At 41.9% G+C, this 11733-nt stretch overlaps 1 protein-coding gene across 2 annotated transcripts; it reads right to left on the bottom strand.

Annotated features, from left to right (window-relative positions):
* Window positions 1-5569: 5569 nt before the first annotated feature.
* LOC144327757 (complement factor H-related protein 2-like) lies at window positions 5570-11131 on the bottom strand. Of its 2 annotated transcripts, XR_013392849.1 has the most exons (5): window positions 10873-11131; window positions 9580-9762; window positions 7938-8137; window positions 6548-6958; window positions 5570-6517 (listed from the first exon to the last, which is right to left on the bottom strand). XR_013392849.1 is itself a non-coding variant. In XM_077928346.1 (4 exons), exons 1-4 carry the CDS (start codon window positions 10934-10936, stop codon window positions 6950-6952), a joined length of 456 nt encoding a protein of 151 aa, XP_077784472.1. In that variant the 5' UTR covers window positions 10937-11131; the 3' UTR covers window positions 5570-6949. The 2 variants fall into 2 exon arrangements, 1 of the variants encoding a protein (XP_077784472.1); XM_077928346.1 differs by having other exon boundaries at window positions 5570-6958.
* Window positions 11132-11733: the final 602 nt, after the last annotated feature.

The following is an 11733-nucleotide window of genomic DNA, read 5'->3' as shown; positions in this document are numbered from 1 at the left end:
GCATGTTTGCAGAAGGTGGGTCAGTTTTATGTTGCAATTCTGGCAACAGTGGTCGAAGCACTGGCCCAGCCTTTGGTATAGCCCTGGCAATGAGCCCAAAGAAGAATGAGTCCTTCTTGCAAGTGTTGAAAACTTTTGGGCAAGCCCTTTGAGCCATCTATTAACCTAGTAAGGGATAAATTCAATTCACTTTCCATTTAAAGCCAAATATATCTAATTCTCATTTCACAAAACAACACAAGAACCAAAACACAGTTGTCCTTCAAAACTCATACAATTTTGTGAGGAGGTTCTCCAATAAAACAGTGAATACAAAAATGCATCTTTTAGGGAAAGTATGCAGGAAATGAATTGGTGAAAATAACATGCAAAATTCATTATATCAGCAGAAATTGCTGGCAAAAGAATGTGTGCCTTAGCCAGTACTCCATACAAAAAGGTGTCATTAGGAGATACTGGGATTAAAATATTCCTGTTCTCCTGAAAATATTATGGCAACATTAGGGTAGATTTGTTTTTCTTAATTTAAAAATGTTATAGTCTGCAGGAGCGCCATCTTTCCCTCAGGATTGCATGTGCCCACCGCCACACATGGATATGCGATGTCACACGCACGCACCTGCACATACTGCATGTGATTTTACACAGCCAGTGAGGCACACTTTCTGCAGAGACTCTGCCTCTGCGACTGAGCCCTACCCCTCAGAAAAGGATGCCTCACTTTCTGGCACAGGAGAACGGATCCGAACTACTTCTTTCCCTGCCGGTTTTTTCCATTGACTTTGTGGGTGCCGGACTCCCACAATTATATTATTGTGGGTGCCTGAGCACCCACAGTCCCCTGGATTTGGCTTCCTCTGGAAAGCCCACAAGGCAGCTAGCAACAAGAATGAAACCCTGAGTTATCAATGTAAAGCAAATTTTACAATGGCTGGATCTACACTGACCTGTTTAACACTTTGCCCCCGTATTAGAAGGATATTAGAGATGTCATTTGAAAATGCCTCAGGGCCCAGACTAACACTCAGCAGATTATTCCCCTTTAAAACCAAATCTAATCTCAATATTAGTACTTGCTGGTAAGAGATGTAGCTGTTTCATTCACATCTCTTCAACTCCACCTGGTGGAACATGAAGCATTTAAAAAACAACACGTGAATTAGTATTTGCTGCACTGTGGAGGCTGCTGCTCTTGAAACTATCAGTTTTATCACATTTTTAAGCCTTAAGAATATAGTTTTGCAAGTCTTGATTAAAAAACAGTAGTACTTTATCGACTGCACACATACTGGAAAAGGGAAACAGTCACATTATATATGTGGATTTATTATATGGTGTCTTCCAGTTGTTTTCAACATGCATATAATACATAACTTGATTTTTCCAGTTCTGAAGATGTGGCAGTAAACAGTCCCACTGCAAAGTAAAACCTGTCTGTGGTGTTATATTTATAATAATTCACAAACAATTAGGTCAACTGACACAACCATTTGGCACCATTTTAGAGCGAATTGGAGAAATTCATATTTTTGCTGAAATTGTGACCCCGGGGATTAGGGATTAGGTTTAGGGATTTTTTCAAAAATTCTTTTTCCGCAGGTTAAGTTGTGGAGGGCTGATTTCTTGTCCTGTGATAAAAAGCCTTCTGTTTCTACTGCCAAACCTTTTAACATTTCCAATCGTTTGGCACCATTTTTGAGTAAATTGTAGAACGTCAGATTTTTGCTGAAATTGTGACCCCGGGGGGTTAGGGATTTTTTCAAAAAAATATTTTGAAGCAGGTAAAGTTGTCGAGGGCTGATTTCTTGACATGTGATAAAAAGCCTTCTGTTTACACCGCCAAACCTTTCAGGGGAGCATTTGCAACCGTTTGAACTTTTAAAATGGACTGTTTGCAGAGAATTTGTGTATTTTGTGTTGCAATTCTGGCAGTAATGATAAAAGCAAACTTTCCTTGCAGGATTGGCAACTGACTGGGACAACTTTGCCAACTCTGTCCTTGTGTCTTAAACAGTTTGTTCTCTCTCTCTCTCTCTCTCTCTCTGTGTGTGTGTGTGTGAGAGAGAGAGAGAGAGAGAGAGAGATAGAGAAAGAGAGAGAAAGAGAGAGAGAGAGAGAGAGAGAGAGAGAGAGAGAGAGAGAGAGAGATCAGATGATCAAGTGTATCCCTGTATGGAAATAACCATGTTTCACTGGGTGGAAATAACCATGCTTACTAGCTAATGTCTACGATGCATTCCTCTATTAAGGAACAATTACAGTGGTTGGTTGAAAAGCTGGGTAGTTAGACTCTTAGGTTCATGACTAACCCAAACTGAACAAGGTATGTTTTATCCCTTCAGTTCTGGCCATCTTCAGTACACCTTGCCTGCATTAGATTGTGACTGTTTGCAAAGTTTTATATGATTTTGCAAAGGATGTCCACTTTCATCTCAAAAAGGGAGGGTGTGGAATTGTGTTTGCATGAGCTGGAGTTCCTTTCAGTCTGGCACAAGCCTGAAGTCATCTTCTGCGACAGCTAGACTGGTGACTGGGAGTGGCCGCCTAGACCATATAACACTGGTCCCGAAAGATCAGCATTGGCTCCTAGTACATTTCTGAGCACAATTCGAAGTGTTGGTGCTGACCTTGAAAGCCCTAAATGACCCTGGCCTTGTATACCTGAAGGAGCATCTCAACTTCCATCGTTCAGCCCGGACATGGAGATCAAGCACTGAGGGCCTTCTGGCGGTTCCCTCATTGCAAGAAGTGAGGTTACAGGGAACCAGGCAGAGGGCCTTCTCGGTAGTGGCGCCTGCCCTGTGGAACACCCTGCTATCAGATGTCAAAGAAATAAACAACTATATGACTTTTAGAAGACATCTGATTTTTTTAAAAATAAATTTTTATTGATTTTCCAAACACATAATAAAAACAAACAATACACAAAACAAAAACATACAAACATATAAACATGTATAATTTCATAATCTTATTTTCATACACCTTACTTCCCGGACTTCCCCATACCTCCCCTTTTCTGCATCCTTGTTTTACATTTCTTCGGCAACTCCTCCAATTAACTAATTATTTAATTCATTTTCATTAGATTCTTTTTTCTTTAACTTATTGATTACAGCTGCAATTCTCTATTTCTTAGTTCCTTAACATCTTAACACTCCTCAATTTTACAACAATTTTTAAGATATACTTTAAATTTCTTCCAGTCTTCTTCCACTGTCTCTTTCCCCTGGTCACGGATTCTGCCGGTCATCTCTGCCAGTCCCATATAGTCAATCACCTTCGTCTGCCATTCTTCCAGAGTGGGTAGTTCTTGTGTCTTCCAATACTTTGCCAGAAGAATTCTTGCTGCTGTAGTGGCATACATGAAAAACGTCCTATCCTTCCTTGACACCAATTGGCCAACCATGCCCAGGAGAAAAGCCTCAGGTTTCTTAGGAAAGGTCCACTTAAGGACTTTCTTGATTTCATTATAGATCATTTCCCAAAAGGCTTTAATCCTCGGGCAGGTCCACCAAAGGTGATAAAAGGTACCTTCAGTCTCATTACATTTCCAGCATTTATTATTGGGCGAATGGTAAATTTTTGCAAGCTTGACTGGGGTCATGTACCACCTGTAAATCATTTTCATTATGTTTTCTCTTAAGGCATTCCATGCCGTAAACTTAACACCGGTGGTCCATAACTGTTCCCAGTCAGCAAACATAATGTCATGACCAATGTCTTGTGCCCATTTAATCATAGCTGATTTCACCGTTTCATCCTGTGTATTCCATTTCAACAGCAAATTATACATTCTTGACAAGTTCTTAGTATTGGGTTCTAACAGTTCTGTTTCTAATTTTGACCTCTCCATCTGGAAGCCTATTTTCCTGTCCTGTTTAAATATCTCATTTATCTGAAGGTAATGCAACCAGTCTCGTACTTTGGACTTTAATTTCTCATAACTCTGTAATTTAACTTTTTCACCATCTTGTTCTAAAATTTCACAGTATTTTGGCCATTTAGACTCCATATTAAGTTTTTTCACCTCTTTAGCTTCCATTGGTGACAACCACCTGGGAGTTTTACTTTCCAATAAATCTTTATACCGCATCCAAACATTGTATAATGCTTTCCTAACAATATGGTTTTTGAAACCTTTATGCAGTTTTGCCTTGTCATACCATATATATGCATGCCAGCCAAATCTATTATCAAACCCTTCCAGATCCAAAATGTCTGTATTCTCAAGAAGCAGCCAATGTTTCAACCAGCAGAAAGCTGCCGATTCATAGTAGAGTCTTAAGTCCGGCAGGGCAAACCCCCCTCTATCTTTTGCATCAGTTAAAATCTTAAATTTTATTCTGGGCTTTTTGCCCTGCCAGACAAATTTAGATATGTCTTTCTGCCACTTCTTGAAACAGTCCATCTTATCCAAAATCTGCAACGTCTGGAATAAAAACAACATTCTAGGCAATATATTCATCTTGATGACAGCAATTCGGCCTAACAAGGAAAGTCTCAACCTTGACCATATTTCTAGAACTTTCTTTACTTCTGTCCAACATTTGTCATAATTGTCCTTAAATAAGTTCACATTCTTAGATGTTAAGTTTACCCCCAGGTACTTCACTTTTTTCGTTATCACTAAACCTGTTTCACTCTGAAACTTCTCTTTTTCAGCCAATGTTAGATTTTTCTCCAACACTTTCGTTTTCTGTTTGTTCAGTTTAAATCCTGCTACTTGACCAAATGTCTCAATTAGTTCTAATACTCTTTTAGTACTAGTATCTGGCTGTTGCAAGGTCAATACTAGGTCATCTGCAAATGCCCTTAACTTGTAATGTCTGGCTCTGACCTGACTTTTAGAAGACATCTGAAGGCAGCCCTGTTTAGGGAAGTTTTTAGTGTTTGATGTTTTATCGTGTTTTTAATATTCTGTTGTGATCTGCCCAAAGTGGCTGGGGAAACCCAGCCAGATGGGCAGGGTAATAATAAAAAAATGTTATTGTTATTATTTAATAAAAAAATATGACACACATTAAGTAACATATGCCACTGATGTAGTGGTTAAGAGCGGTAGACTATTAATCTGGTGAACCGGGTAGGACAATTTTGTAAACTTTAAAACATATTGCAGGCTGTTTTTAGTATAAACCAATAATGAACAATATTCATCACATGAGGGGTTTTTGTTTTTGCTTTTCTGCAAATGACACACAATCACTGCCAGCTAATAATACCATATTTACTTGAATGTAATGTGCACCTTTTTTTGCCAAATTGTACTGCAAAAGTTAGAGTGTGCATTAGATCAGATGGGGCATTTTACATTCGCCAGCAAATACTTCTTTGGTTTCAAAGTTTTGAAAATTGAGGTGTGCATTAGATTCAATGGCACATTAGATTTGTGTAAATACGGTAATAATAATAATCCATTCAAATCAAGTATATACTGTATGTCAATAGCCATGAAAGAAGTCCCCAGTTTAGGCTCAGTGTGATATTTTGTGAATAATTACTATTCATCTGGGTTCACATTTCCACCCAAGCGTGTGAAGCATCACCAGAGATGGAAGATTGTAACTGAAATGAAATAAATGGTTTATTGATATACACCAGAGACTACAGAAATGATAATGTGAGCAATGGCTACATAAATGGGAACATAAATGTGAATCACTCTGTACGGTGTAAAAAAAGAAGGCAATGCAATGTGAATAATATGAGATAGAGCCAATTAATTCTGTTCCAAGTAGATCCATTGAAATTAATTGATATGGCTAACATAGGTCCATTAATTTTAATGTGTCTACTCTGAGTATGACCAATTGATAAAATCACAATCGGCAAGTATGCACACACCCCACTTTGCTTTCTCTCTGTATATATCTATATATCCATATAGATATATAGATATACAATGGTACCTTGGGTTCTGGAGGTCCATTCTTAACCTGAAACTGTTCTTAACCTGAGGTACCACTTTAACTAATGGAGCCTCCCGCTGCCACCATGCCGCCGTGTGATTTCTGTTCTCATCCTGAAGCAAAGTTCTTAACCTGAGGTACTATTTCTGGGTTAGTGGAGTCTGTAACCTGAAGCGTCTGTAACCAAGGTACCACTCTCTCTGTGTGTGTGTGTGTATGTGTGTGTATGCATATATATGCAAGCTCTACACTTCATCCTTCTAATACTCCCCCCATCTTAACTTGTTTGAAAGCACCCTCTGCTCCCTAGCTGTTCACACTGCATTGCATCTTAGCATTACATTCAGCACAATGCAATTGTTATCAGTCTGGTATAGTGGAATCCTCCCATCTCCAATATTGCAGAAACAGAAGACGGGAAGAGAAAGGAAATGGGGGGAAAGAAAAAAAATCAAGCAAGGCTAAGCCTCAGCAGAACCTAAGTGTGTGTATATGTCTGTGGAGATTATGGTGTTGAAGCTCAACTATACTGAGTGAACCTGAGTGAAGCACTCAAAGATGAGATGAGACCTTTATGACATGTTGGAACAGGTCAGCACCAGAACCTTTCTGACATGACAGGTCAGCACCAGAACCTTTCCTGGAGGGAATGTAACTGATGTCCCCACAAGTTGGTTTTGCTTCCACTGTCACACAAGACACTCAAGCTATGAGGGCCCATTTCATATTAGCATGTTCCAGTTTCACCATCTGCTGTGCTAACTGCATAAGGCCCTCTCAGTCTCTTATCAAGTATGTTTCCTTCACTGTTACGTTCAGGTTGCACAAAGACGGACTTTTCTGTTGCCATCATCCATTTTTGGTTTATCATGTCTGATCTGAGACTTTCTGCATTCATTGGTTCCTTGGGCCTAGCAGAGGTTGATGATCATAATAAGAAAAGATACATATATCTGCAAAAGCGTATTGATACTATCAGGTTAGAAATAGGAGATCCGTGACTTCTGATAAAACTCGTGGCTACAGAGTGCTTCTTCTTAACGCCCCTGTTAAATACAAAGTAAACAGTGAGAAGAGAAAGTTGTATGCATGTTATCTGCAGATAATAATAATAATAATAAATTTTTATACCCCCGCCCTCCCCAGCCAAGACCGGGCTCAGAGTGGCTGGGGTATAAATAAAAAATAATAATTATTATTATTACTATTATTACTATTATTACTATTATTATTATTATTATTATTATTATTATTATTATTACAAAGGCATTGTGCAGCCAACCCCCACTGCCACTGACCCCAGCCTGAGTGCAGGTTGTTGCGCCCTTCTGGCACCCCCCTCCCCAGATCCGAGCCTTGCAAGGCTGCTCGGTGTGGGGACGTGGCGTAAACAAAAGTCACCTGGCTCGGTTGCTTTGCTTGTGTTTCGAAAGACACTCGCTGCTGCAGGGCGCCTGTTTGTGCGTGTTGTGTTTTCCTGTGGAAGGTTCCGCTTCCAGTTCGCCCCCACCCCACATCTCCAGTGGGATGGAGTCAGGTTTGCCCTCCCCCCCATGGCTCCCCAAGCTGGTGACAGCCACTCCCAGTTCAGGGTGGTAGTGCCAGAAGGTGGGTGCACAGCGAGCTCAGAACTGAGCACTGGCACCGGGGAAGCAGAGTGCGCGCCTCCCAGCTAGTTGGCCATTTTATCACCCCCCTCATTGATGACACCCGGGGCGGACCCCACACCCCACACACCCCTTCCTACACCACTGGGAAGAGGCAGAGTATGAGGGGCAGAAAGGAAGATCAGAAACACAGAGAAAAGGAAATATTGATTATATGCAACGACAAATTAAAATTTGGTCTTATTTGAAAGCAGGTGCTAAGTCTGAGAAGGTTGAAGGTGACTGGTAATCACAAAATCAACCTATTTTGAATATGCTTCAAACCTAAAAACCACAATTACTGGGGGTGGGGGGAAACAACCACAATTTATGTATGGTAAATTCTCTACCCTTGTAATAGGAGTTTCAATACATGTACCTTTATCACACAGAGAGGATACTCCAGGTTGCCTTCTGTGCAAAGCGCTCTGAAGGGAGGGGAGGACGGTTGTGGTATATAACCCGATTTACAGGAAAATTCAGCTGTGTCGCCAGATGCTGCATATATTTTTTGATTTCTTATCCACTTTAGCTGTATATTATAATGATCCATATCTTCTGTAGTTATTATACATGGTTCTGCAGAAAGGCACAGGTCATTTCAGTTTTTAAAGATGAACTTGAGAGTGATACAAGAGCCACACTGCTTAAACTGTCAGCTTTCTATGAAACCTATTTGAAATAAATACATAATACAAATTTTTTAAAAATGAAGCTGCCTGATATTGTCTATGGCAGCTGGTGGTGTCTCTATGAAGTCTGAGGCAGAGAGTTTTCCCCAAATCTGGTACCTGAAATCTTTTTTACTTGGAGATGCTAGGGGCTGAATTTTGGTCCTTCGGCATGAAAACTCTAGTCCTTTCCCAGCGTTATAGTCTTCATTTATCAAATCGATCATATACTTCCATGGGACTTGAGCTGGGAATTTCTTACACTGAAAGCAAGAATTATGGCCCCAATCTAGACCAACATGTGGACTTTCTTGCCTATAGGAGGAAGGTGACTTGCTATCTATGCTCTAAGCACTAAGTTCAACATGGCCTCCAAAACTGGTGAATAGGATTGTTCCTAAAATACTGACTTTGCACGTTTATTAAAAAGTGTAACCACATATATATGAATCAGAAGGCTTGATGAGTCTCCCTCTTCCACAATGCCATTGGTTAAATAGTTGATAGTTTATAACATTCAAAAGAGCTGGACCATAAAGAAGGCTGATCGCCGAAGAATCGAAGCTTTTTGAATTATGGTGCTGGAAAAGACTCTTGAGAGTCCCATGGACTGCAAGAAGATCAAACGCATCCATTCTTAAGGAAATCAGCCCTGAGTGCTCACTGGAAGGACAGATCCTGAAGCTGAGGGTCCAGTACTTTGGCCACCTCATGAGAAGAGAAGACTCCCTGGAAAAGACCCTCATGTTGGGAAAGATGGAGGGCACAAGGAGAAGGGGACGACAGAGGGTGAGATGGTTGGACAGTGTTTTTGAAGCTACCAGCATGAGTTTGACCAAACTGCGGGAGGCAGTGGAAGACAGGAGTGCCTGGTGTGCTCTGGTCCATGGGGTCACGAAGAGTCGGACACAACTAAATGACTAAACAACAACAACATTCTAACAGCTTTGCCTGAAAGGTACTGTATGTGGGACATTCTTGAAACATTTATAATTGGTTGAGCTGCTGAAACAAGAGCAGAAAGTCTGTTGGGAAAATACCTTGGCTCACCCTGCCAAATAGGAAGACCACCAATGAGGTGGCTGCAATACCAGTTTGTAGCAATAAAGTTCACTCTAAAACATCCAGATGTTGCTGGGTGACAAGTACCATCTTCCCTTGACCACTGGACATGCTGGCTGGGGATAATTAGAGCAGAAGTCAAACAAAATGTAGAATGCACCAGGTTGAGGGAGCCTGTCTTAGGATCAACCCAACATCAGGATGCTGTTACAAACTTAACATGTACACTTTTCTAGGTGTATCGTTCAACAGAACAAGAATATAAAAGGTAATAGACTTCCCTCATACCTAGGCATACTGGTGCTTCCGTCCAATCGCCGTTGTTGCAACTCACTACTGAAGAGCCTTTCATTACATAAAGGCGTTGGCATCTGTATTCCACTGTTGCACCCGATGCATATTGTATCAGGGGTGTGTTGATAATATCTCCATTTTCAATAGGAGGAGGCCGACCACATCCTTCTCCAGAACCTGCAATGATGCATTAGATTATGCATACATTGATTACAAAAATTGCGGTGTGCACTTAGATCCCAGCACACTTACTGAGGGAGGTACCTGACGGCAGATCCATATGCCTACCAGCCCACTGCCTGAGTGGAGGATTTGTGAGGAATCCACAGGAATCCCAAGGATTGACCACTTAGAAGTAACTGCACATGGCTTTGGCTACCTTACAAAAGCAGCTGTCTGGGGCAGTGCTGGATAAAACCCTGCAGAGGTCCCTAGGCAGTCGAAATCTCAGGGCTCCCCTCACAAATTAACTCTTAATACATTTTTTATTTTACCAATCAACAATTTTAATAAACCAATTATGATCCATTGTCGTGGGGCCCCTGCTTATGGAAGCCCATACAATGACTTCTGCCAGTGCAGCAGGACTTTCACCCATCTTCTACCCCTGTGCTATTGGCTCTGGGGGAAGTCAGGAAAATCCCTCAGAACAGCACATGGGGAAGATGAGAGGCGAGATGATTTCATCAATTGAGCAGACACGCTTGCACTGATAGAACATTTGGGAAAGCATTACCGTATTTTTCGCTCTATAAGACGCACTTTTTCCCTCCTAAAAAGTAAGGGGAGAAGTGTGTGCGTCTTATGGAGCGAATGCAGGCTGCGCGGCTATCCCAAAGCCAGAACAGCTACAGGGAGCACTGCACAGCGCTCCCTCTAGCTGTTCTGGCTTCCGGCTTAGCCTCGCGAAGCCTCCGCAGGGCACAGGGAGCCTTCATCCCCGTGCCCTGTGGAGGCTTCGCGGGGCTATCTCTGGCTTTTGCAGGAGGCGGGGGAAGGGAAAGAGTGCACAGCTCTGTCCCTCCCCCCACCTCCCAGAAAAGCCCCCACGAGCTGCGCTCCTCATGGCTCATGAAAGGGAGAGCTGAGCAGAGTCTGGGATGCATACAGGCTCCGCTCAGTGCTCTCTTTAAAGAATTTTTTTTCTCTTGCATTCCCCCTCTAAAAACTAGGTGCATCTTATGGAGCAAAAAATAAGGTATGTTGAATTCCTCCCACAACAAATAACTTAACATCCATTTCCCCATGTACTCCCCCCCCCCCCCCGTCTCTTGACAAATAACTTACCACTTTGGGAAGTACAGGAGGTCCATAGGAGAAATGGAGCAAAACAGATCAGCCAGATCTTCATGGCACTTTGGGGAAAGTATAGCTGCTGGTACCACAAAAGCTTCCCTTTCAACAACCTAAATACTGGAAACCGTCTTGCTGCAAGGATCTTTCTGCTTTTATAATATAAGCGATGACTCCTATGGTATAGTTCCTTTTATTTTTGTGTGGTAAAGGAGGAGCGACCAGAATCACACCCAATGAGAAGGGATTGCAAAAGTTCTGTGAACAGCAATTGCAAGAATTTGAGGGAGGAGCTATTTTGGCAGCAGTATCTTGCTGCCAATTGGTCTGGAAAAAGTCAAGAAGACTGCCTGGCCTGTTCTGGACAACCTTTGGGTTGAGGATTATAGGCAGCATTTGGCGGAATAAGTTCATGAGCAGAGCAACTTCCCCTTCTGCAATGGGACTTTCCTTCCCCTCTTTCAACCCTGCACTGTCCCCAAATCTGGGTTTGGGGAAACCCATACAAAGGATTTAGGGGGATCACAGGGGGAAGAGAGAGAGGAAAGTCCCATTGTGCTCCACTCATGCAATTATTTAATTGAATATCACCCTATGTCTGCATGTCAAGCTGCTGTTAAAAGTACAGGTACAATGGCCGCTTGAAAATACTACTTGGGCAGAAGGTGGAATCTTTTAAAATCATAGGCCGCCCACAACCAGTAGCATGCTGGGGGGAGGCATTTAGCAGATCTCCCAGTGCTGACTGTGGCTTACAAGAAGGTAGAGGAAGAAGGTGGTGAGGTTGATGTAGTGTGAACACACTGGCATGAGCACCAGTTTGGCTGCACTGGTGTGTTTGCACTGTGTCAACCT

The sequence above is a fragment of the Podarcis muralis genome, chromosome 5 (assembly GCF_964188315.1).
Source record: "Podarcis muralis chromosome 5, rPodMur119.hap1.1, whole genome shotgun sequence".
Taxonomy (NCBI): domain Eukaryota; kingdom Metazoa; phylum Chordata; class Lepidosauria; order Squamata; family Lacertidae; genus Podarcis; species Podarcis muralis.
This window is presented reverse-complemented; position numbering and strand designations above follow the sequence as displayed.

Excerpts from the sequence above, each read along its gene's own strand:
- LOC144327757 (XM_077928346.1), bottom strand. The coding sequence starts at position 10,936 with ATGAAGATCTGGCTGATCTGTTTTGCTCCATTTCTCCTATGGACCTCC. Across the intron at positions 9,763-10,872 it reads CTCCTGTACTTCCCAAAGTG|GTTCTGGAGAAGGATGTGGT; the intron begins GTAAGTTATTTG and ends GCATCATTGCAG. Across the intron at positions 8,138-9,579 it reads GGAAGCACCAGTATGCCTAG|AACCATGTATAATAACTACA; the intron begins GTATGAGGGAAG and ends GCCTTTCTGCAG.